Below are 27,041 nucleotides of genomic sequence, written 5' to 3' on the forward strand. Positions count from 1 at the left end.
CAGATGTGAGGTGTCTGAATATTACCACGGTAGGATAAGCATGTGACAAGTCCTTTCATGAACAGGCCCCAGCTTGTGCAAACTGTATAAAAAGATTCAGGGACTCTGACAACAAGTAAATTCATAGTATGGGGGATGAGGGAGGTAATGCTTAGACAAACTTAACTTACATGAAATTGTCAAGCAATGCAATAGCTAAATCCTAAACAAAGAAATTCAGTTTCTAAAATTTGAGCACTGTGGCTATCAAAAGGGTCATTATGATGTCTCTGAATTAAAAAATACAATCATATTTAAGCAAAGAACAAAACATTCAAAGTAAAGGGGTCTTATCCTGTGAATTTATATAATTATAGATTACATATTAATTTCCTTACCTCTGGTACATGTTTGAGAGCTGTTAGAATGTTATCAAGGATGAATGAGAAAGCAAGCTGATCATCGTCACCTAGAAGGGGATTGATGGCCATCTCTAACCGAGAGAGCTTGTCAGTTTTCTGCAGAATTTGAAGATTAAAAATACAACATTTAGTTCTGGATGTGAAGCAGAAAAATGGAGAAAACTGTCTCTAAGTGATTGTGAAAAGCTAATTATATAATCCAGATAAGAACTGGTGTTTGTTGTAAGGTAATGGAATCACTAGAAATGATGAACTGACTAAATTCTTCAGAAGGTGACATGTACTGTACACGGATAACTATGTATATGACTGCACCCACTAGCGCACCTGATGGAAAGAGAGGGGGGATACTCTGTTCAAATTAGCACAGTGAAATCCCTAACTATTTTAATTAATTCAAGAAAGACATTGCAAATCGAAATGTAGACTTTAATTTCAAAATTTATTCATTTTCTTCAAAATTGAGATTTCTATACATGTATATAATGAGATTAAAGTGTGGTTGCACCCAAGAAGCCAATGTAAAAATACAAAATTCACAGGTATACCCTATTAAAGACATTATGGGATACGTAGATAGACATACGTCTCTCTGTTTCTCACAAACACTTACCTCTTGCATCTTCTTCTGTGCCATAAGAAGCATGTTCTTAGCGACCATAGTAAGAGGACTCATCTCTCCGTTGTAAAGGATACTGTTATCAACAATCTGATTAATGTCTGATTCAAACTGATCCCTTGAGGCATACCGGTGCTTGCGAACATTCTATGATCAAAGACATGATTATATACAGGTGTTCAAAGGTTCAAATCCCACCAAGGCACTTATTTCCCTTGGCAAGACAGTACTCTATGTTTTTGCACACTTGACCTATATGTATATCTTTCAATTAGCTTTCAGCAGTCTTCCAGTGGTCTCTCCCAAAATATTAGACTAACAAAATGTCAAAGAAAGACTAAGGCCAACCCTTGAAAGTTCATTGACAGACCCCTAGAGACCGTTTTCCTTAAAGATCTCTGAAAAAAAGCTTTGAGCTTTCTCAGTTTTGGAGATCAAAAGACCATGAAACCCATTGAAAGAAGAGTCAGAAATTGTGAAAGACCTAGTAGATCAATATAAGTTAATTGTCATAAACTTGAAAGATCAAACATGTTCCATGGTCTTTCAGTGGATTTGCTCTCTGTGGAATGGGGGTTTTAATAACACAGAGGGAGAAAGGATTTGAGTACCATTTGTACAATGCAGAAACTAGCAGATATAGCAGAGAAACTGCAGAGAAACTGGTTGAAACACAAATTCAACCCAACATGATGTAACAAATAGTTATCATTCTTTAACTGGAGAAAAGTATGGGGACCTTAAAACAGCTGTAAACAGGTACCAGTCATTGTATGTTTTCAGTCTTCTTTGTATTCATGCATTATGCAATTCCTGAAAGTGATTGACACATTAGATATGAATCAGAATAGCTCTTTAAATTTTGATAAACTAGAAATCCAACCTTTCTTGTGAGTTGAAGTTTTTTTCTTTAGAATATGAATTTCAATTTTTGTTATGAGCTTGCAAACTTTGGATACATGTTTGATGATAAATTCTTACATCTCTGATAGTTTGGAGTGCTATAGGTTTGCTGACAATCTTGTAGTAATCAGGAAACTTCCTCTTTTCAACAGCCGTATGAAATGGTTGAGTCTGCAACAAAAAAAAAAAAATATGTTTATCAGAAGAAATTAAAGTCTTTACCTGCAAAAGAAAGGGTTCAAGCAATCTCCCTATCAAGGGGGGAGGGTGGAAACATAGTTCCAAGGACTATATTTTACACAAGAAATGAATTGTTACTTGATGGAGATGTTTACACGTAATCTATGGAGTTCATGAATCAATGCTTATTAGAACTAATTGCTTAGGATTAGTGATATCACTTCTTTGTTTTTAAGAAAGGAGAATAATCATCAATAATGTTAATCTTCAAAGATTGAATATCAATTTTAGAAGATGGGAATCAAAATCTGATTAAGTACTTAAAGGTCAAGTCCACCCCAGAGAAATGTTTTTTTTAATCAATAATGAAAAATGAAACAACCATAACACTGAAAATTTCATCAAAATCGGATGTATAATAAGAAAGTTAGGACATTTAAAAGTTTCACTTATTTTTCACAAAACAGTAATATGCACAACTCGGTGATATGCAAATGAGAGAGTCTATATGTCCATCACTCACTATTTTTTTATGATATACAATAAGTCAAATTTTACAATAATGGCAAACTTGACTGATCCACAAAATATTAAAACAATGGTAATTCAACATATTCAGTGAGGAATAAATCTTTGTTTCACATGACAATGAGGAGAAAAGTAAGATATTTCACATTTCATATAATGAAATACAAAATAAATAGTGGTTGACATGATTAGTGACCTTATTTGCATACCGACCTGGATGGGCATATAAACTTTATTGTGCTATGAAGAAAAACTTTAGAATGTCATAACCTTTTTTTTTTTTTGAATTTTTATGAAATTTTCAGTGCTATGCTTGTTGGATTGTTCTCCTTTTATTCAAAGGAACTTTTTGTTAGGGTTGGCTTGTCCTTAAACCAGAGTCATTAGTCATGCGTAAAATCATGCATAACCTATAATCAGGTTGACTTACATAGGGTAATTCCCTGATTGCATTCAGGATCTCCTCTAAGATACCACTCATGATGACCTGAGGATCAGCTCTACGCCTGTTCTTTGATTGCTTGGGTCTCTGCAAAGAACAATTAAGGAAAAATTAAGTTTATTGGCAAAATTTGATTCACATAAATATGTCAACTGGGAAACTAGTGCGAGTTACTACTGTAGGCACCTTACCAAAATTCAGTCAGGAATCTTGCAAGTATATTTTCATCATTAATCTCCATATTCACCAAGGACAAAATGTTGGGAATGTGGGAGAAGCTGCTATGAAAGATACAAAGTGCAAGGTACTTCAATAGTGGGAGTTCTGCTTAACCTGTTGGAGTAGTAGTAGATCCAAAGTTTTACATCCGTTGCTGTCCCCTTGAACAGGGGTAACTGGATTAACCTCACTGTCGCAGCAATTGCCCTTGGAGATGGGTTGAGTTTGCTATAACAGGTATTTTTTCATAGACCCTATGGCGCATATACGGTCTCATTCTTCATTGGGAGAAATACGCCTGCAGCACAAACTTTTGTTACCATACTTCATGAAGCACACTAGCATGTAGAAATGAACTTAATCTTCCTCACAACATCAAAATGTGATTTATGAAAATATGGCAACACAGATTGTGCAATGATTAGGGGAGATCGGGGTAAGTTGGAACATGGGGTAAGTTGAAACATTGTATTTAAAACCTCAAAATAAATTTATGCAATACTGCCCTCTATTTATTGGTATTAGCAATAGCCATCCACCATATTACAGACAGCACATGTGCAACAAGCCTGGTAAAGTTTGTTTTTTCACCTTCTGAGTAATTTTTTTTTCTTTCAGAAATGTTTTATTATCTCCGAGAAGTTTATAGATAAAACATTCCAGTTTGGGGGTATAATAGACACTTGTACCAAGCTACAAAATAAGGTTATTAATATGCCATGGTGAAGTCCTATTTTGTGCTTTAAGCTTATAAATGTCACAGGGGCCACCGGGGTTAGTTGGAACAAAATTGAAGGGGCTAGTTGGAACATGTTCCAAATGTTCCAACTTACCCCAGAATAATTATGAATAAAACATTGGATTTGAGAAAAATGTATACAGTATTTCACACTCTTTTGAGCATGTATTGTATACCATTACCCGCTCTTCCTTTCTATGACTCTCTAGAAGCACTGTCCAATAAATTCTCTTCGTTCTTTGAAGAAAAGATAAGAAAGATTCATAGGAGCCTAGATGATGTGCAGCCTCATTCCTATTCAGATCCAGCCACTGACATTTGTCAAAAAGATTTTGAGCCACTGTCACGCTTTGATCTTGCTACAGAAGATGAAGTAAAGAAGATCATTTTAGGATCACCATGCAAGTCGTGCAGTCTGGATCCGTTACCCACATGGTTCCTCAAAGAGAACTTACCATACCTTCTTCCTATTTTGACGAATATCATAAATTCGTCCCTTCAGTCTGGCGACTTTCCAAGTTCATTGAGGTCAGCAGTTATTCGGCCACTACTCAAGAAACAAAGCCATGACAAGAATTGCCTATCCAACTACCGGCCTGTATCCAACCTCAGTTTTCTTGGGAAGGTATTGGAGAAGATTGCTTGTCGTAGGCTCACGGATCATATGTCGGAAAATAGTTTATGGGATCCTCATCAGTCTGCCTATAGATCTCACCATAGTACAGAGAGCGCTCTTATCAAGGTGAAGAATGACATTATGTCTGCTATGGACAAGGGTCAAGTAACTTTGCTTTTGTCCTTAGACTTATCAGCAGCGTTTGACACGATAGATCGTCAGATTTTGATGACCCGGCTTTCAAAACGGATAAGAGTCCAGGGCACAGCTTTAAACTGGTTCCAGACCTATTTGGATGATTGGTCTACATGTGTGGAAATAAATGGAAAGCATTCACTAGTTTCTGTTAATTCAATTGGCCTTCCTCAAGGTTCTGTGTTCGGACCGATAGGTTATACTGTATACACCCTACCTATCGCAGACATTGCCAAAACTTATAATGTGTCTTATCATCTATATGCTGATGATACGCAACTTTATGTATCTTTTGACCCCAGGGCAGCACATGGCTTGGAGATTGCATTGAGAACCCTTTCGGTATGTGTTGCAGACATCAGCATATGGATGAATGATAACAGACTAAAGCTGAATGAAGCAAAAACTGAATTTCTGGTAGTAGGTTCACCATATAACCTTCGTGGGTTAGATAATATTTCTATTGATATTGGTACATCACAAGTCTTACCATCCGCTTCAATTAAGAGTCTTGGTGTATATTTGGATTGTAACATGTCTATGACAAAGCAAATTGATTTTTTATGTAAATCTGTTAGGTTTCAATTAAGAAATATATGTCGCATACGAAAGTACATAACAGTAGATGCATGTCATCATGCGGTACGTAGTCATGTACTATCTCGGATCGATTATTGTAATGCACTCCTTACAGAAGTTCCCCAAATGCACGTAAGGCGACTACAGAGTCTGCAAAACTGGGCAGCACGTATTATTCACAAAGTTGACCGTAGACATGATGCTATTCCACTAATAAGGGCATTACACTGGCTACCAGTTAAACAAAGAATATTATTTAAGATTCTTTTGTATGTATATAAATCATTTCATGATCATGTACCAATGTATATCAAGGGGGCACTTCAGGTTCATAATCCTAAACGAGAAGGTTTGCGGTCAGGTGGAGATCATTTTAGACTAACCTATCAGACAACCCGGAGCAAGGCCGGTGAACGTAGTTTTACTGTTGCTGCGGCAAAAGAATGGAACAAGCTTCCCACTAAATTAAGATCTGAAACTTCTCTTCTTAGATTTAAGAAACAGTTGAAAACGTACATGTATCTAGGATAGATGTAGCTTTTTTAAGTGTTGTAAATTGATCTACAGTGTAAACGCTATGATATAGTGTACTATGTATAGCGTTCCTAAATGCCTTATTATTATTATTATTATTATACCATGCTTGTTTTGTTTCTTAGTTAGGTCTGACAATGACAATGACATTTATTCCCATGTCACCAATAGAGTGGGTATTGGAGAAAACAATCATACAGTACAAATGAACAAAATCATTAATAGTATTTCATCAAGTACTTGCAGATCATTTTGAGTACAGTTTATAAAAGTAAAACAAAAATACTAATTTCTGAGTCTATTGTAGGCCCCTAATGCAATATTCAAACAAGATGCAAATAAAAAATCACTGATCACATAACCGCTTTGACATTTCCTAAATGCTATGTCATTTATTGATTGTTTTATTTCACATCTATGTTTGTCGGCTTATCTGATCTGTTGGCCACCAATACATTTCTCAAATGAATAGACCTAAACTAATTTTCTTTTCCTTTTCAGCCTTTAACATGCCACGTAATTATAAACGCAAGACTAATCGTGGGACCACTGAAAAAGACATCATGGAAAGGGCGGTAAAGGAAGTACTCATTAAATGTAGGCCATGCCGTGCAGTAGCGACTGAGTTCCAAAGAGCTCATGTCACCCTCCGAAGATACGTATTTAAGATGCATGACAGTTACGAACGTGTCACGCTTGATGTTCAAGAGGATCGTGTAGCTGATGTCATTAATGTGGAAAAAAACAACCCCATGGACAATGTAGAAAATGAAGATAACCAGGAACATCCCAGGCCTAATATCCATGATGGCAATGTTGTTAAGACCAACAAAGAAAATGTCCCTGTTGACAGTGTTGATGGCATAGATCCTGTTAGCATTCCACACTTTGGATATTTTAACAATCGTGCTGTCTTCAATCCCGAACAGGAAGCTAGTCTTGTTGCTTATCTGCATAAAGCTGCTGCATTGTACTATGGCTTACGTCCGCAGGAGGCCAGAAAACTAGCCTATGAGTATGCTGCACACCTTGGGAAAAAAATGGATTGAGAAAAAGATGGCTGGTATGGACTGGTTGGATGGGTTCATGAAAAGGAATAAAACTCTCTCATTGAGAACCCCAGAGGCAACATCTTTGAGCCGTGCCACAAGCATTAATAGGCACAATGTTGATGCGTTCTTCAACAACTTGCAGACTGTACTTGAAAGACATGAGTTTCCTCCAGATAAAATTTGGAACCTTGATGAAACTGGGTGCACAACTGTCCAAAAGCCAAACAAAGTTATTGCGAAAACTGGTGCCAAACAAGTTGGTGCAATTGTTTCTGCCAAGAGAGGACAACTAGTCACTTTGTGTTGCGCAGTGAGTGCCACAGGTAACACTGTCCCTTCGATGATGACATTTCCTTGTGTGAACTACAGGGATCACTTTATTAATGGAGGTCCTCCTGAATCTGTAATGGTCTCTTTCCCCCCTCATTGCTTGCACAAACTGCAGCCGCTCGACCGATCTGTGTATGGTCATTTCAAGAGATACTACAATACAGCTTGTGATGCCTGGATTTTGAACAAGGGAAAGAATATGACAATATATGACATTCCACCTATGGTAGGCCAAGCCTTTCCAAGAGCCATGACTTTGGAAATTTCTTCCAGTCAATCTACCCTCCTCCATGTCTGTTACCAGATGGTCCAAGTGTGTGTAATCATCCACTACCTCAACTTTGCTCCATATCAATATCAGCTGATGAAGTTCACAGGGGCATCATGCAGTTGGAGGACAAGAAAAGCACTGGCCCTGATTCAATTACTCCCATCCTTCTCAAGAAATCAGCGAATGTGATATCTCCTGTCTTGCTGCGTCTGTTTGTTATCAAGCTGATGGAGTCATTGATTTCAAAAGCGATCTTTCCCCACATGGAATCAAATTGTCTCCTTACTCCAGTCCAACATGGTTTTGTTAATCAAAAGTCATGTGTTACTCAGCTGACGACCTTGGCCCACTCCTGGCTCCAGGACCTGGACAAGCGTAGACCTCCTTCCATCGATGCAGTATTCTTCGACTTCGCCAAGGCGTTTGATCGCATGCCTCATGATGTCCTTCTGCATCTCGGGCGATATCTGGTTCTGGATTCGTTCATTTCTATCTGGCAGATTGCAACGTGTTCAGTACAAAGGACATCATTTTGAGTGGTCAATGCCTACCTCAGGTATACCGCAAGGGAGCGTCCTGGGTCCTTGCCTGTTCAACTTATTCATCAACGACCTTCCTGAGGCTGTTATGTCAATTAGTGCATTGTTCGCAGACGACACTGTTATATCTCGCCCGATCTATAGCCTTGCAGATGAACAGATTCTTCAAGATGAAGTCAATGCTCTTGCTAGTTGGTGTGACAGAAACAAAATGAGTCTGAATACGTCTAAAACCAAAGTGATGAGAATATCTTGGAAAAGGCATCCAGGCCAAGCTCAGTACTATCTCAATGATACTCAACTGGAGGAAGTATCTGAAATCAAATACTTAGGTGTGATCATGAACAATCGCTTGACCTGGGACAGTCATGTTACATATGTGATCTCTACGGCAAATCGGTTACTAGGTCTGATAACTAGCTTGGCCTCAGGCCTATCTTCATTGGCCGTGTTCACCTTATACAAGAGTTTGGTCCTACCAATCCTTGAATATGGCCTTCCCGTTTGGATACCTCACAAAATAGGCTCTATCAACAAACTTGAGTCTATCCAACGTCGTGCAACACGCCTTGCTTTGAAGCAACGGCGGGGACAAATGCCCTACTTACAGCGACTTCAAAGATTTAATTGGAAATCTCTCAAGTTAAGAAGAACTTACTTGACCCTGGTTTTCATTGCAAATTGTTTGTTCAAACATATCCAGTGCCCTGTTGTGAACGCTCTTGTAGTGGTGAACACACGCCATTCGGATGACCGGAGATTCAAGCATCTCCTTGCACGCAAAGATGGTTTGCATTTCAGCCCAATTCATGAGTTCCCCAGACTCTGGAACTCTTTACCTTGTGACCTGAGGAACTCTATTCTTACTGTATCTCTTTCAACATGGTGCAATCACCTAAATTCCTATCTTGTTGATTCTGATTAAGTGTCCAAATTCGATATGACACCAGATTTTTGTATTTTTAGAATTATCTCTTTTTATTCTTATGTATTTAACTGTTTCTATTTATACACTCTTATTATCAACTACTGGCCATTATCTATATCCAAAGGTGTTTCAATATTTCAATTTTTCAATATTCCAATAGCATTTTCATTCATTGCAGTTTAAATCTCAGGTGGTTGTATTCAACATGTTAAGTGCAATATAATTAATAAAATTGAATAAATATATGCTGTATTCCTTGCCAAGATACCACAGTACTTTCAATTTTTAATTATTTATTGCAATTTATACAATCTCATACTGAATCGCACGACAAAGCCAAACAAAGTTAATTGAGATAATTGGTCAGCTGCACATATTCCCTTTCTGATATTCAATTTCTCACCTTGTAATGCAGTGTATTTATTGATATTTGTTCGTATGATTTTATGTTTTGATTCTGAGTAATTGAACATTTTGTTATATGTAACTTTTAATGAAATTTTATGCTATGTTTATCTCGCATGAAAATACAACAGTGGATTCACCTGGATGGGGTATGGGTTAGGGCGGTCCGCGGACTATGGTTATTTGGTTAACTTTGCCCAATGCCTGGCAGCTCATCCAGTGTTTAATTATTTTTGTGTTACTGTATTATTGTAACAATTATTTTTTCATCATTGTATTGACTTGTTTGATATTCTGCCAAATAAAATAATAATAATAATGACACCTGCAAACATGCAGTCTAGATTCAGGGTTAGTGGGGTCTACCCATTTGATCGAGATGTATTTGACGATTCGGAGTTCATGCCAGCAGACGTCACAGATACCAATTGTAAATATACAGCTCTCTGCCTCAACATCTGGAACCGCTGTCTCCCCAGAAGTAATAAGACCCTTTCAAAAAGCAGCCCCCACAAAGAGAAAAGGCGGCAGGAAACTTGGGAGGACAAGGATTCTAACAGATACACCAGAAAGGATGGAAATAAGAGCTGCCACAAATAAGTGCTGTGTTAAGCAGAAAGCGGACGTTGTAAAGAAGTTAGCTAGGCCTGCCCTGGTGGTAGTAGACAGCGAGTCATCAGACGATGAAACTGATCATAGCAAAGAATCGTCATTTGAAGAAGATTCATCTGATCCTGATGATGATTGCATTGGCCACATAGATGCATGAGACTTTGTTCTTGTCAAATTCAGAGGAAAAAAAGTCCTGCATCACTATATTGGGGAAGTCCTAACTCTTACAGAGGACAACGATGTGAAAACAAAGTTTCTACGACGATGCGGTGAAAACTCTGAGCACCTGGCATTTTCTTTCCCAGAAGAAAATGACTTATATATTCACGGCAAGGAAGACATAGTCATGAAACTACCTGCCCCCGAGTGTACTGGGGGTACCAAGCACTGTGCACTGAAGCTGGTGTTCCCTGTTGATCTGTCATCTTATAATCCAAAGTAGACCTGCAAATAGTAGACTGTGCATGCTGATAAACAAGGATTGAAAATGAAAGACTAATAACATTTGACATTGTTCGGTTGAAATCCTTTACTGCATTTATTCTACCTCTATTTTGTTTGCATGCTGGGTGGATGTCATAATGTATGCAACAAAATTAATATGCAAGTCTGAACAAAAATTTGTAATGTTGCAGAAGTTGTTTTAAAATCCATTCTACATTATTATCAAAATAACACTTTGGTTTACATGCTAGGTACATGGAAACCCAATGCAGCAAATGTGTTGGTTTAAAATCTTAACTGCAATATATTTAGTTGCCAAATTAATTACCCTATGTATTTTTTTTTCACATGGTAGGTGCATTTTATTGGGTATGGTACACTTTGCTTGTATCTCATGTTTGACAACAACGTTCATTAGTTCTTAGCATAATTTACCTTTTCATTCATTCAGTCCTGACCTTTTATTGTTATTATATGGTATAGTTAAATAGTCCAAGTTCAGTTAAAGGTGTGTGTCCCTATAATCAACCCCAACTTTGCCCTTACCTAATGAGTAATAAGATTGTGGCATCATACATTTGTCATGAAAGCCACTATAATAATTCATATATACAGTGTCAGCCTCTATATCCATTTCATTACTGAGTTACAGTTAAAAAAACTACATTGTGTGAATAATTATTGGATTGATGTCATGTAAATTTTATGCAGAAGTACATGAAATTGCTGATACACTTGATTGCTTGTGAAATCAAACGCACACAAAATATACAGAATTCTACTATACAGTCGGCTTGCGTAAGTGGCTGTATAATAGAAAACATAAAGTTCAACAAATCAGAATACACCTTTAATATTTTGAACTTGAAAAAATAAGCAAATATTAAAAGCTAAAACCATGTAATATTAAAGTTGTAAGTAGTTTTAGTATAATTCTTAATTGACCATGCAGTGTTCCAACTTACCCCATACCATGTTCCAACTTAGCCCGTATATGGGGTAAGTTGGAACACTTGACATGGTCTTGTTCAAGATGGATTTTTTTCAGTAATCATCAGAGTAAAAGAATTTTATGGGGTACATTTATAGCCCCTAGAAATATGCTTTAAGTTGACATATTGTTTGCTTCGTGAATAAAATCTATTTGGATTTTACAGCCATTTTTGTCAAAAAGTTCCAACTAATCCCGATCTCCCCTACTCATCTTAAGTAATAATGTCCCTACCTTGAGGTAATCACAATGTGGTTCAGGGTTGACTCTCCTTTTCTTTGTCTGTTTGATATTCTCCTTAGGAAACCTGAGAACCAATGACTGCCTTCTGATCTTATCAGCACTGTAAAGAAAGAAGGAAATGAATGATGTGTTGCAAGTGATTCTGATCACAGTGAAAGATAAACCTAAGTAAATTGGCTTGTGTGGATGCATAAACTCAACTTGTTTTCACTGGGCTTTTCACAAAATCTTATCCATAATGCCAACAAAGATGAATTTGTGCCAAAATATAGTATCAAAGTCTTAAGAAAGCTAAACAGATAATGGAAAGAAGGAAGGGGATGGTCTAAACGAGAGGGAAAGGCAATCAATGGCGATGGAAAGTTAATGGCTGAAGGAAAGTGGTGAAATAAAAAGAGATCTCTTGGAATTTTATCAAAGATGAGGATGAGGTTCAAAATCAAAATGACACAATCAATTGAATGATTAAGAGGCAGAACCATATATTGACTGGTCATGCTGGGATGCTTAATGGAGAGTATACATTGCACAACCTTTGCACGTGACAATATAAAATCCAATGACTAGGGTAACAAAATATCTCTACAGTGTTATGAGATGCCATTGCAATGCATTGGACACTATTCAAATGAGGAATATCATCATTATTAATATACATACAATTAAACCTATATATAAAGACCACAAGAGGGAGATGAAAAAGTGGTGTTTATGAAGAGGTAGTCTTTGTGGACAGGTTCCTATAATACAGGCATCAATGGGGAAAAAAAATTATTAGTAGTCTTGTTAGACTGGTGGTCCTTCGATACATGTATTCACAAAAGCAGGTTTGAACAGATCTACAAAACAGTTCTTACTGGGCAATGACTCTCCTGTCTAAAAGAATCTTTGTTCCTTCCGTTTTGACCAGTTCATCATCACCAAGCTGTTTCTCTTCTTCATGTTCCTGTTCCTGCGTCATAGCAACGGTAATAGGAGCTGGTTTCTCTGAGTCTTCTTTCTTGTATCTTGGACAATCCTTGTTGGTTCTCATATGACCTATAAGACCACATGCTCCACACTTCATCTGACCAGGCACAGAGAGAACAACAAAATTATGATTAATAATGAATATAATAATAAAGCAACTTATGCAGTGCAGGTATCCACTCTGCAGAGTGCTTAAGGAGCTGTTTAGTTACTTACATTACCTGGGTCAGGTCAGACATAATAAGGAGTTTCTTGTCAAAGGAAATTGACTACTGAACCACAAATCTTCCACATATTAGGATTCTTCATATTCCTGTATTTATCATCACTTCATTGTCATCATCATCTTTATCATTATACCATCATCATCATCATCATCACCATCACCACCACCACCACCACCACCATCCTCCTTCTCCTCCTCCCCATCATCATCATCAGCCGCAGCACTATGCAGAGTGGATTAATGAGCTATACAAGTTGCGTTTATGTTATTATTTATTCTGTGAATATATCTCTCATTAATGATAAAAAGACTTTATTTTGTACCTTCAGGTCAGGTTTTTCCTTCTTTTTCTTTGGTTTCTTGATTGCCTTTGGTTTAGGATTAACCTTCTCTTTCTCCATCTTCTCCTGGTTTCTTTTAATCCTTCTGAGCTGTTCTTGGATTCTTCTTCTCTCCTTCTTCATCTCTTCTCTATGACGCTCATCATGTAAGGCAAACTGACGACTGTTGGGAGATAAAAAGACAGAGTAAAGCATGTTCAGGGATAATGAATCCTTTCTTGACAAGTGAAGAACAAAAGGTGATAGCTCCAATACAATTAGCCCCCTCGACGGCAGGGGGACAAAAAATTTGTTTGACACACTTTTCTATTGTCTTTTAAAAAATTTTCTTATTTCCTAGGGAGGGAAACAAATAAATTCATTTATGCTAAATAATGCTCAGTGTAAACTTTAATTAACATAACAAAATGTAGTTTTGAAATTGTGTGGACAAAGTCATGATATCATAATAATTTGATCATGATGCAATTACTTTTGTAATATGAAGTCATAATTTTTTTATGATCTCACAAGTCATACTAAATGATGTTAAGAGTTTGTTCACCTACAACTTAATCCACTAGAACTTTTTATCATAAGTGGTCAAGGGGAAAGAAGACTAAAATTTACAAAATAAAAATCAGAGCAAGCAATAATAGTATAATGCAACAAAATGATAATATTGGAATATGAAGATAAGAGGGAAACTGAGATAAGGGGGATAAAACAATTGATTAATTAATCAGATTAATTTCTTACAACATCAACAATCTTAATACCAATCCATTTAAAGCAATCAGATGAAATACAGGCAAATCCTGACAAAAGCACATTGGTAACATGAGAGTATGAATGTTAATTTAAATACAGTAAGGATGGAAGAGTATACAACTTACATGTATGATTCATCTTTTGTCTGTCTAATACGGACATATGTATCAATCACCTCTTGTCTTCTGACTGTCTCTACTCTCACATACTCCTTACCATCCTCTCCTTTAAACGTTCTATGAATCTTTAATCTACGTCCAGACTAAAATACAAACAAAAATAGAATTTCAGTATCATATGGGAAATTATCAAAATTTTTAGAATAAAATCAAATCTTGATATTTTACTGATGGTGTTAATGTCTGTTTAATCATACACGTACAAATCGAGATATAAACTAATGATGGCTTATAAAACTTTAAGACGAGAAAGGATATGAGCGGTGTTTATCAAATTCTCTGGCAATTACCCCATTAAACCTCACACCCTAGACTTGGACAAGGGCCAATAGAAATGTGTACTATAATGAATTCAATTTTTTTTTCAACAGTTCAAACGTTTATATACTTTTTAACATCATGATGGTCAAAACCATGATTCCATTTAAGGCATTGAGATCAAGATGATATACAAGTCAATACAAACATTTATTATATTTTGGTTTCGATTTTAAGACCATGGAATTGTGTCATAAGATGCTTTAGTTATCCTTTATTTACCATGCTTATAATGTTGTGGGAGCTGCACTTGTACAAGGCCATTTTAAGATTATATTATGCACTTCCCCATTTCTTTTTTATGTTTACTTTACTTTTGCCCAATACTTTACTATCAATAAAAGAAATATTTTTCAGATTATAAATCAGGCATAAATGCAAAGATTTATGGTGGCATTGCAAAGAAAATGTTATAGAGTATTCCTCTCTGAAAGCTTTAGATGTTGCTTACAGCATCGTGTACAACCAGGTAAATATATAGTTATAAATTATCAGACATCTTACCAGAGAGGAAGCAAAGCTATGTACTGATCCTGTATCATCATCCTTGCCTGGTACAGGTGTATTGGTCCTACTTCCTTTAGAGGTAGAAGGTCCAGACCCATCCTTACCACCCTTAGGTAGACCACTGTTAGAATCCTCACCCATTATCATACGTTGAAGCTCTAATCTCTCAGCTTCCTCACGCTCATGGGATAACTAAAGAAAGTAATTTCCAAAATAGCTTTTAACTTAGAATTCAACAAGAACTGATTAAGGAAACAAACACATTATCCTACAATACAAACATGTTGTGTGCTAAAGAATGATAGCACTGAATGTAAACTATTGCTATCAATATGAGAGAATAATCCTATTGAATTAAGAGATTTTTTGGAAGATCAATCAGCTTATTTTAACCATAGTACATCCACCTTGTCTGGCTAACACTTTTCTTTTAAACAGTCCTGTGGGGTCACTGCTATGAAAGTTGTTTACACTGACTGATTTGTCAGCCTTGGCAATTTTAGTGAAACCTTTGGTTTTGATTGGATGAGAAGCACTGGTTTCTGACTATTACTAAAGCAATTGCCTTAGTATGACTTTTGTCAGTGCTGACTACATTCCTGAAATAATATCTGTAATATTTCATACTGGAATAAAAACATACTCATCCATCTTTTCCCAAATGAAATCAAGTTCCTGAAATCAGTAAAAATTTAAACATATACAAGGTATTTTCCATGGAATGAGAATAGGGAAGATTTTAATTCCATCCAGCATCATACTTTGCATACATCCAAATGATATGAGAAAGCAAATACTAATGAGTTTACCTGTGAGCTTGTTTTCTTGCTAGATAACATGACCTCAATATTCTTTCCCATCTCTTCAAAATCACTATCTTCTCCTTCTCCTGAACTACTCTCCTCATCTGTTGATACCTCAGTGTTGGATAATACTCTGAAATATTGAAAATAAATTTTGAGTACTTCAAATACAACTTCAACAATATAACCATCTAGGGATACTGATTTGATAGCATTCCATTGATGAAGTAATTTAGGGCTACACCATATGAATGCCTAGACATTTAGAAATGTTAGAAAACACAAATGATCTGCAAACATATTTCTGTAAGCAATTCAATCCATAATTATGTAGTTCCCACAGCATGTGTACAAGAATCATCTTATCATCCCAATGGGCAACTAAATAAAAATCGAAAATGAATAACAAGAAACAATCCTGCCATAATCTACACATTTGCTATTTTAATAAGACATAAAAAATAAGCTAAACTTATTTGTAGTTAATAAACCTTTTGTATATTTGTATCAAATAAAGGCCCTTAAAATAATACCCCCATAACAAAAGAAAATAGTGATTGTAATTAAACATATATATATACATCATGAAAATTTGATTAAAAATTTTCTTCGCTAATAAAATTTGTATGAAGTTTATGCACAGAAACACTTATTCTATGAAAGGCAAATTGAATTCATGCAAATGGTGACACAATTAACTCACTTGCTCTGCAGATCAAAGATACGTTGGCATTCCTCCTTGTAGCGTTCATGATGCTCAGCGATTCCAAACCTATTTCCTCTAGCAAACTTAGATGTGGTGCTATCCCCCGTCCTGGCTTGTTGAGTAGAGTAGGTCCTGACGACATCAATCACTTCCCAACGAGATAACTTCTTGATCTGTCATTTTAATATGATGTACAATACTACATATCAAAACAATGCTCTTAATAGTGGTGAGAAATACACATTGCAACAAACTTTCAATAGTTATGTTGTATGCTTTACAAAATCAAATGGTTTCTTACAATCCACTTAATGGGAGTACACTTTGACCATGTTAAAGAAAGAATCACCTAATAATATTTTTCAGTTAAACAAACCATGAACTATATTTATGTGATCAGTGAACAATATGAATAAGTTATTTTGATTAAAAGATCCTGCTGATATAACATTTGAACAACCTTTGAATCTAATGATCATAAACAAGAATTTATTGCTTACATCTTCTTCAGCAATACCAAAGTTCCTGAGTAACTGTTTGGCTTGCTTCAAGTTGAGCCTTCTGAGATCAGCATCTGTTCCTGTCACTGTCTTCTTGGGTTGAGTTGGTTTCTCAATCTCATCTTGCTGTAAATCAAAGACATGATCAGATAAGAATCATCTTTTCCAATACCACTCTTCACTATGGTTTACATCAGTATGGAAAGTAATTAGGACAAATACTGGTTAGATATGGACTAGTTCTGTTCATGAACCAAATTTTACAAAAAAAAAACAAAACTCCAATGAAAAATGATGCATACAAAGCTATTTCATCACAGATACAAGAAGAAAAGGAAAATGAATCAGTAATAATTAATCTTACTCATTCAGAGATCAAAATGAAAATCTAATTAGAGAACACACACTATCATAATGATCTCGTATTAACCACTCTGAAAAAGTAACAATACCTTTGCCAATAAATTTTATATATTATTTATCATAACTCTGATCCCCTAAAGAACATTTCTATACATACAGAGAAAGGGCTTGTGTTAGAATAGTTTCAAACAAGACTGTATTATTACATGATACAATCTGTGTTTGAATTTATAAAAAGTACAGACATGAAATCTCCAATGATTCTTGATTCCCTAATACCCTATACCTACATCTATTCTTGTCCTATCTTGTAAATGTCTAAATATATTCCTGTTGAGCTTAGCCGTCCAACCATCTTCAAAGGACAACTCCCAGTACCAAGATACTGGGGAGATCTGGCTCACTCTATGACCTTCGACCTCTCGAGGTTTGCGTCCACGACGACGCTCATGAAAGGTAAGGGTGGTGGGGGATAGCTAGGGGTGTGGATGGATGAATGAAGCAGTGAGGTGAAAGGTGAAAGTGGAGTGCAGGAGGTCAAGCATGATAGCAAACATCACACAAACAATAAACACAGCAAAGGAAAGTTATATAAGTTATATTCACTGAGCAAATGAAATGTGAGAAATGATGAATACAAGGGTGAAGATCAGAAAAGAGTGCATACAACAAAATATGAAAACACATACTGCAAGATATGCAAAAATATTATGACATAAAGTGACAAGAAATCTATCCAAAATGAAAGTTGGAAGACAGAGACAGAAATTTGAAGTGATGGTAGGAGAATGTTGAAAAGACGGTATAGGATCAGGAATTGAGATAGAATGGTGATGATGGTGGTGGAGGCGATGGTGGTTGTGGTAGAAAGGTGTCAATGTTGTGATGGGAGTGTTTCAATTGCAGACAAATTCAAGCAAAACACCAAACTCACCACACACAATCAGAATGAAAAGTGAATATTTTATCTATTTTTATTCTTATTAATTATCCACAAATATGTATTAATTGTGAAGTCTGTGAGATTGATTTGGTAAAACCAGATAAAGCCACAACAATACTGTGATATCTTGTAAAACTTACCATAAGGCTCTCAGGGAGATCACCCTGATAATAACAGAAGGGGGTTGATATATCAATATTGGACTCATTTTCAATAGAACCATAACTATACATTAGCAACTGGCAGAATTAAAACGTTTTATTTGTGAGTACTTTTTAGCATACATTGAAAACATTGTCACATACATCTATAATCAAAACTGGATTTTCGCAAGCACCCACACTTGAGTTTGAATTATAAGTTTGAATCAAAATGACAACAATTTCTCTAATGAAGAGAGCATCAATCAATTTAGAATGTTCATTGATTCTTAGTACAGTTTTTAAAGCAGTAATGCAGACATGATAATAAAGTACTTTGAAATGAAAGATTTATAATGCAAAAGCTCCACGAAAGCAAAACGTCATGCACCCAGCCAGTCATTCACCATTATACATGCATTTGAAAAGGTTGGGAGAAGGGGTACATGCATGCTAAGTCAAAGATTGGGTTGTATGGGTGCCATGCAGTTAATGTACTTATAGTTGGATGATTTGTAATATTGTAATATATTACATTAAAACAGTAATAATTTCCTACTATAAGCAGGAGGACCAGATTATAATAGATCATTAAAGAGAATTTATACATAATAGATCATTTTCAGAAGGATTATAAATTTATCATCTTGAAAAATGATTTCAATCTGTCCCTCAGCTGATCTATTCTACAATATTTACTACGATGAGGCAGCAAAGACAATTTTGGACAATGCAACAAAAGCAGAATGAAGATAGCTGCACTAATTTTGGTGATAAACATGCTGTCTATGGGAGGTGCAGGAACCTATTCTATGACCAGGTATGGTCTTTGAAGTTGCTGATATCATACCTTCTGTTGCGTAGGTTTGTTAGGAACCTTGATGTAAGAGAATCCCTCTCCACATCCCGTTGGATCAGCCACACCAGTCACTGCCAGCAGACACTTGCCTTTCATTGCAGCAATGAAAGCACGAGTTGTATTCCATGGAGCTGTTTTGACCTGCGGACACAAATAAGCTAAATACATGAGTAAAAAATTACTAAAACTTATAAACACACTTTTATCCATTTCATTTAATCCACTGGATACACTATTTTCTTCATAGAAACAGAAACAGGAGATCGTGTCAAACTCATTGCTAATGATGCAGTGCCTAACAGATTGCCATGCACATCAGTAAAAATGAACGAGCAAATATGCGCCACTTAGAAAGTGATTATGATGACTGACAATTAATCAATGATTAAACCTTTTTTACAACGACATTATAATGAAATGTGATAATATTCTTGAGAGTAGAGATGAAAAACTAGATCATTAGAATGATATTTTGTAAAATACAAATCCCACAATTGTCCCAATATAATACAAATAACACAAAAATAATCATCTAACCTCATCATCTATCTTTTGGTTATCATCTTCATCATCATTGTCAGGAGCAAAGAATGATTTTTCTCCATAGCCAGCATCCTTGAGTCTCTGTTCTGCAGCCTGCATGCTGTAATAGGCACAGCATTGCTCAGGTGATACCATGGCACGGATCTCCTCTTCTGATGGAAGACGGAAATCTGGTTTCATCACCCACCAGTTAGAGTCCAAACCTAATATATTTATGGTTGAAAGAGAAAAGATAAAAGCTGACACAATCAATTACTAATTTCATCAAGCGATTATGGATTTTATATACATTATGTATGTTTTAAAGATTGGAAAATAAAATCATTTTGAACTGAATTGAATTTCAGGATACAATGAAAGGAAATGCAAGCTGATAATCATGATGCGTTGAACATAGTTGGTAAGCTTTAGTTTTAAGATCTTTGGTTGAATGAACCATATGAGACTTTTGATTCACAGATGATGAACAAATTAAACTATATGTTTTCAGGGTATTCCTCAAGTAAGAGGAATTATTTAACTTAAGATTTAGCATTAATTTTTTTTTTTCACAAAAAGTTTCAGTTGATGATGTTCATTATATTCTTATGAATAAGTGTGCTAAAAAACTCACACAAATTTGAAAGGAATATATCATTTTCTTGGAAAAAACCTTGTCCAGTCATTTTCAGAACAAAACAATGGTGCCTTATGTCTGCGCACCCATTCACTTTACACACGATTCAGGGATTTTGATTTGAAAATCTGCATTTTTAGGCCGTCAATTGAAATGCCTGAAATTCAATATTTTTCCACCATTTTGAGTCAGATTTTTTTCCATGAAAGTCTGTCTATGTATTACAGGTGTAAAATTTGTGGGCATTGCATATCTTCTTTATTCGAATCGCGCAGATACGCGTATGAGAGGACAGGGGAGACTGCGCAGACTTAGGGGGCCTTACCATACTCTCTCTTACCCTTGCTTTCTGTTTGCACATATATATGCAAGAAAATACATTCTAAATCTAGCACTATTTACACATATGATAGCCAAGATTGATTCTCCAATCAGGATAGCAAATGAGCAAAGCAAAAATGATTTACTACTATGGCTTATATTGAAAATAAATCATATATTCACTCAATACATTGTAATACCCTGTATTATTACAAAAAATTTATTCTAAAAAAGTAAATGTCATTAAATTATCTTCATATTGATGATGAGGGCATAATATAAATTGATTTACCAGTTCTCTTGAAATCAGCACATAGTTTGAGTCTTTTCCTGATACTGCTTTCAGAGTGAGTTGGGAATGCTTTCTTGATGTCTTCCATCTTGATCCTTCGAGGACGATCAATGCTCTTCAAAAACAGCCGGTAGATGAATACCTGATAAATATAGGATTGAAGTAGAAATGCATCATCATCGTCATCATCATCGTCATCGTCATCATCATCATCATCATCATCATCATCATCATCATCATCATCATCATCATCATCATCATCATCATCATCATCATCATCATCATCATCATCATCATCATCATCATCATCATCATCATCATCATCATCATCATCATCATCATCATCATCATCATCATCATCATCACCACCACCACCATCATCATCATCATCTTCATCATCACTGTAATCAAACTAATCATCATGACCATCATCATAATCATTATTAACAGTTATGATGATAATCATCATAATCATCATCAACAACATCATAGCAATCACCACCATCATTATCATAATCATCACAATCATCATCACCATGATGACCATCATTACAATCATGATCAACATTGTCATAGTCATCATCATGGTTGTCATCATCATCACGATCACTATCATTATAATCATGGTCAACATCACCATTACCAAAAAGTTGACATGCCAATCATCACTAACTGTAATCTTACCTGTAAGAAATCCCTGATATGATTATTAGATTTCTTTGAGTTTGGACCAGGAACTTCTAAAAGAGGATATTGCTGTCCAACAGTGAAGATATCATTCAATGCACGGATGTGATACCTGTTTAAAAAGTAAATCATCAAAATAAATATATTCAAATATTTAGCTTCAGTATCATAAACTGCATCATGCAAAAGACTAAGAAGAATCAAGGTCATGACAACTGTCACTATACTGTCATGTTCAAAAAGAAAGGAGATTAGGCAAGGACATAAAGGCACTGCTTACACTCTGGATCTTTGGTGAAGCAACATCACTTTAAGAAGGAAGGATATGATGATGTGTAATATGTAAGGTAAAAGATGGGGGAAACAAGATTAGCCTTGTGTCAAAATGATATATGTGTGGCGTCGCGCGAAAACCAGACTATTGGTGAGAGACAATAAATGCGCTAGGACGTCATTTAAATACGCGTGTCATCAAACTTTGTCTGGCGCGCGTCGCGAGGAAAAACAAAACAAACAACCCGCGGGAAATAAAAAAAAAATGTCAGGCGCATTTTTATTTTTCAGAACTGTGGATATCGGCTCGATATATTTGGTGGCGGGTTCGGGTATATGTTGATTGGATTTAATTCCCTTGGCTGAAATCTATGAAGGTAAGTTAAACTATATTGCAGATTGAGTTTTTTTGTTAAATTAATTGATAATTGCGATGCGAGGAACATGGCAACTAAACGCGTGAATGTGAATTTTGTGTTGCGTGTTTATATGGATCGATCGAGAGAGAGCCTTTTTAGGAACGACTTTAAACGTCAAATTACATGCGACTGCTGCAGCGATTCGCGGTATTTGTCCGGGACTTTGACGGCCTTTTTAAGATCTAACTTATGTCTGCCTAGGCTATCAACTAGATTTAGATCTGCACCTACTTAGAGTTAGATAGGCCTTTGTTACATACTTATAACCATGTAAGATAAATATATCACATGCAACAAGTTTGTAAAAAATGTATATAAAAAAAAAAAAAATTGGACAAGGAGTAAAAGAGCTATGATAATTTAAAGATATGGATTTCGGTGAAACAGTTCTATGCATGTTTTTATGAATTTACTTGACAAACTGATGCAAAGATGTCTCACCTTGTTACATGAAATTATGTTTGTTCTATCCCCCCCCCCCTCCAAGACTAGATATTAATTAATGCAAAAGGGTGACATATCATTCACACACGTATGACCAAATAAAATAAGTATACCCAGTTGTTGTGTGTCCGGACAGGTTGTGTGTCCGGACGATCAATTTTAGAAGTCATTTGGAAAAAATTACAAGTGAAGTTTCATCAATTTTTAGTACAAAATGTTAGGAAATATGATAAAGAACAAAATAGAAGATGATTACAAGTATTGAATTCATATTTTTAGTGTAATCCAAATACAAAAAAGAAGGCTTCAAAAATATAAAGTGTCCGGACACCCGACCCCCCATCCTATGATTTCATGTTTTGATATAAGAAAAGTTAAAGTGGGGTGTCATCATCAGCCCATCTAACGAATATTTATTAAGACGTGCATATAACTGTTTTTATAATGCATGAAAAACCCTTTTAGATCTAGTTGTTATCAGAGTTTGATGAAATTTGCAGCATTTGCTTACATTTGATGAAATTATTTTCAGCTCAGAGTACCCTTTTAAATCGGTTAATTATGGACATTTTTCAATTCCCCTCTCCTAACAAATTCTTATTTGTCGGACTTCTGATTTTAAATTTGGTTTTTTTTCCGGAGGGGGTGGGGTCCATTTGGTATGAGGTTCACCAAAGCTGTGCAAATGATATCGAAATTATAACTAGAAAACAGATTGTCACAATTTATAAGAAATTAATTAAAAAATAACAATATATTTTGGGGGGCGGGTGGGAGGGGGGGGGTATTTCTTATTTTTATCTACAATCTGGGGGGCGTTTCATGAAAGGACTTGTCGGACGTTTTATCCGACAAGTCCCATTTTATCCGACAGTTACCATAGTAACAGTACCTCTCAGCCAATCAACATCAGAGAAAGATGTCAGATCTGACAACTTGTCGGATGAAAATGTTGATGAAACACTCCTCTGGTCGAGCTACATTACATGAGGTTCGCCAACTTTCTACACAAAATCATTCAATATTAAAAAAAATGAAAAGGCATATTTTTGAAAAAGAAAAAAAATATTATAGTTTTAATTGTTGTTTTTTTTTTTTTTTTTTCTTAAGTAGTTTTTTTAAAAAATAAACTTTAACTCTGAAAATTTGTTAACTAATTGGCCTTGTTTTCTTTCGTTCTGTTAAACATGTTAAAGGCACGGTATCTAAAGAGCAACTGTATTGGTGCAGTGAGGACAAGACATCTCAGAACCAACATACAGCTGACAGCAGCCCTTCAAGAAGTACTTTAAGACTCTGATATGGGATTCACCATTACCACAGCTTCAGGTAGCTTTCCATGTTTTATCCATTTTCTATATGGAAATAGTGTGCCAGTTTTGACTTTATCATGTCAGTTGTAACCGATTTCTCCACGAATTTGGTTAATTGCCGTTTTATAAGATATTGTTTTAAAATTAATTTTACCACTATTAGTACTTGAAATCTAGAATTATGGAAAATATAAAAACATATAAAATGATAAAAACCATAAAAAATGAAAAAATATAGAATTTGGATAAAGGCTCATGCAGAGAAAACTTTTTGCAAGTGATATATCAAAATTAAAGATTTAAATATGAACATCTCATGAATTTTGGAGGGATTTTTTTTTTACCCAACAATAGTTTAATCTTATTATTTTTGGTAGAAAAATATGACATCAGGGAGTACTTCCACCTTTATAAGTAACATTTACACAAAGTCAAAGAGTGAAAAGTTAATGTATGTTAAATATCATGTTGTTGATAAATTTATGTCCATGAATCATGAAGAAATGAGAGTGTAATGTGATTGTTTTTATGTATGTATTCATCAAACATGCAGATTCGAGTCATCGGAACGTGGCATTTTAAGACTGGAACATGAAGAAAGCAAACAATGCAGAGGAAGAAAATTATCCCTTTTGGTGAACTCTGCTGACATACTCTCTCAGATACTCCCAGATAAGCTATCAACTGGATTTTCCAAATAGAGGGAATATGATATATGGAAAGATCTTAGATAAGGACAAGGCACCTCGCCCCCCCCCCCCCCGTAGGAGAGGAAATTGGAACAATGAATACATGTTTTACTTTGAATGAACAAACTCTATGAAGTTTTTCGATAAAAAAAACACTTAAACTTAATTTGTAACGTTTGCTGACCCATTAGAAGAATGTCATTGTAGAAAATTGAAATGTGGTAAGTTTGCTGCTGTATTAAGAAGTTTGTGATAATGTTAAAGACACACACTAAGGGGAGATTATCGTGTTTTATATCCTTTTTAGTGCAAATTTGGACAGTGGAGAGCGATGCACATTCCTGAGTTTTGCTAATACTGCTGCATAGAAGAGAGTAAATGTATGTAGTCTCTTCCATATCAAGAATTAAACTCTGATATTATTTTTTTAATGATGTTTACAACGCATATCATTACACACGTGTACAGAGTGTAGCAGAGAATGTATTTGTGATTATTTGTTAGTTATAATACCTGTCGTTTTAATATCTGGAGCCAAGTTTTTATGCACAGTTTTATTCTTCTTTTCAAACGAAGTGACCCCCAAAAAAATTTTTTTCAGTGATCCAGATAATTTGGCAGCAATTTGTGAAATATATTTTCATGACTTCCCCATCCCTAAAAAGAAACCAAATGTGGCCCATTTCATGAAATGTTGATATGATCCCTTGCTCGAATGAAAACAGTGAACCTTCTGCTACCTGATTCGCTAGTTCAAAGAGAGTTGATATTTCATCAAGAGTTGCTGTCATATTAAATCTTTATGAAATGTAGCTCGCATCAGCTTTTCGCTATTGTTTATTGCCACCGAAAAAACTTGGTTTTGCAAAATTGAATTTTGTTGTGTTTATTTTCCAAAGGTTAAGCATGATTTTTTTTTTAGATTGTACGAGAAAGTGAAGTATGGACAAACAGCAAGGTGGTGTCTTTTTTTTTTTTTGGGGGGGGGGGGTTATGGGCAGGGACAAATCTAGGATGGAGGTGGGCAGGGGCTTTGGCCCCACTTTTTTTTTCCCCCAGAACGCATGTATAAACATGTAAAAAAAATTACCATTTGATTGTGATTTTTTTTTGCATGGTCAGCCCCTCCCAATTTCAAAAAAAAATGTTCTGCGGCGCCTGTGGGGGTGAGCACCCCCCCCAAAAAAAATGATAAGCTGCCCCCCCCCCCAACAACAAAAAAATAAGATGAATAATCCAACACCATCTGCCCCTGGTCATTGGATCTGGGAACCTCCTCCCATGTTAAAACTACGCGCTATGACGAACTATATATAGTATGACAAATAGTCTCCATAAGGGATTTTTTTTTCATGTAATGTGAGTGTGTGGGTGTGGGTTCTAGTGTGGGTGTGGTTGAATATGTAGAATAATTTGTTTTATTGTATTCGCCTAGCTGTGTATATATATGAAATTATGTCTGCACTACAAAAGATCACCTCGCCTATGCCAGGTATGTTGGGCGTTACAAAAGCACCAACATTTCCCTATCATGAAAAGATGAATAATAAGCCCGACTACCATGACGACCCATACAGGCAGGCAGGGGGGGGTACCCCTGATTCAATTGGCCATATCTCTAATTTAAATATGAATTAGACTCTAATATTTTGTATACACATTGTACATGTGTCCAGGTACCAGAAAACATAAAAAAAACAAAATCCAAAATTTCACCTATAATACCCATTTTCCCAGGATGGCCCACATATGTTCTTCCCGGTTTTCAAGTAGCATTTGAATAAAAAAGATGGAAGCTATACATGTAAAGTACCAAAGTGTGACATCATAAGTTTCTTTTTATGTATTTCAACATTTGTGGCTCATGATATGGCTAATTGAATACCAAATGTTTGAAAAAAGGCCAATTAACACCGATTTCAATTGGGCTAAGTAGGTTTGAATATGGCCATGTCTTGGGCCCCGACAGACAGATTTCCAATAAATGAAGGTTGTCAATGTTTTTTCATCGCACTCTGTCGAGATGTGGTATATTAATTCTGAAATACTAATAAAAAATAACAATTTTGT

General features: G+C 35.6%; 1 protein-coding gene across 1 annotated transcript in view; it reads right to left on the reverse strand.

Annotated features, from left to right (window-relative positions):
* The window catches only part of LOC129260454 (transcription initiation factor TFIID subunit 1-like), a 53,803-nt gene that overhangs the window by 4,903 nt on the left and 21,859 nt on the right, over positions 1 to 27,041 (reverse strand). The window contains exons 15-31 of the mRNA XM_064114638.1: positions 21,831 to 21,945; positions 21,147 to 21,288; positions 19,912 to 20,120; positions 19,366 to 19,515; positions 18,516 to 18,539; positions 17,070 to 17,195; positions 16,567 to 16,742; positions 15,870 to 15,996; positions 15,058 to 15,252; positions 14,182 to 14,318; positions 13,289 to 13,469; positions 12,628 to 12,836; positions 11,762 to 11,870; positions 3,062 to 3,160; positions 2,002 to 2,094; positions 1,015 to 1,167; positions 378 to 497 (exon numbers count right to left, since the gene is read on the reverse strand). Coding sequence (XP_063970708.1) covers positions 378 to 497; positions 1,015 to 1,167; positions 2,002 to 2,094; positions 3,062 to 3,160; positions 11,762 to 11,870; positions 12,628 to 12,836; positions 13,289 to 13,469; positions 14,182 to 14,318; positions 15,058 to 15,252; positions 15,870 to 15,996; positions 16,567 to 16,742; positions 17,070 to 17,195; positions 18,516 to 18,539; positions 19,366 to 19,515; positions 19,912 to 20,120; positions 21,147 to 21,288; positions 21,831 to 21,945 — 2,365 coding nt within the window. The remainder of the gene's footprint in view (positions 1 to 377; positions 498 to 1,014; positions 1,168 to 2,001; positions 2,095 to 3,061; positions 3,161 to 11,761; positions 11,871 to 12,627; positions 12,837 to 13,288; positions 13,470 to 14,181; positions 14,319 to 15,057; positions 15,253 to 15,869; positions 15,997 to 16,566; positions 16,743 to 17,069; positions 17,196 to 18,515; positions 18,540 to 19,365; positions 19,516 to 19,911; positions 20,121 to 21,146; positions 21,289 to 21,830; positions 21,946 to 27,041) is intronic.

This window comes from Lytechinus pictus, unplaced genomic scaffold, assembly GCF_037042905.1.
Source record: "Lytechinus pictus isolate F3 Inbred unplaced genomic scaffold, Lp3.0 scaffold_19, whole genome shotgun sequence".
Classification (NCBI taxonomy): domain Eukaryota; kingdom Metazoa; phylum Echinodermata; class Echinoidea; order Temnopleuroida; family Toxopneustidae; genus Lytechinus; species Lytechinus pictus.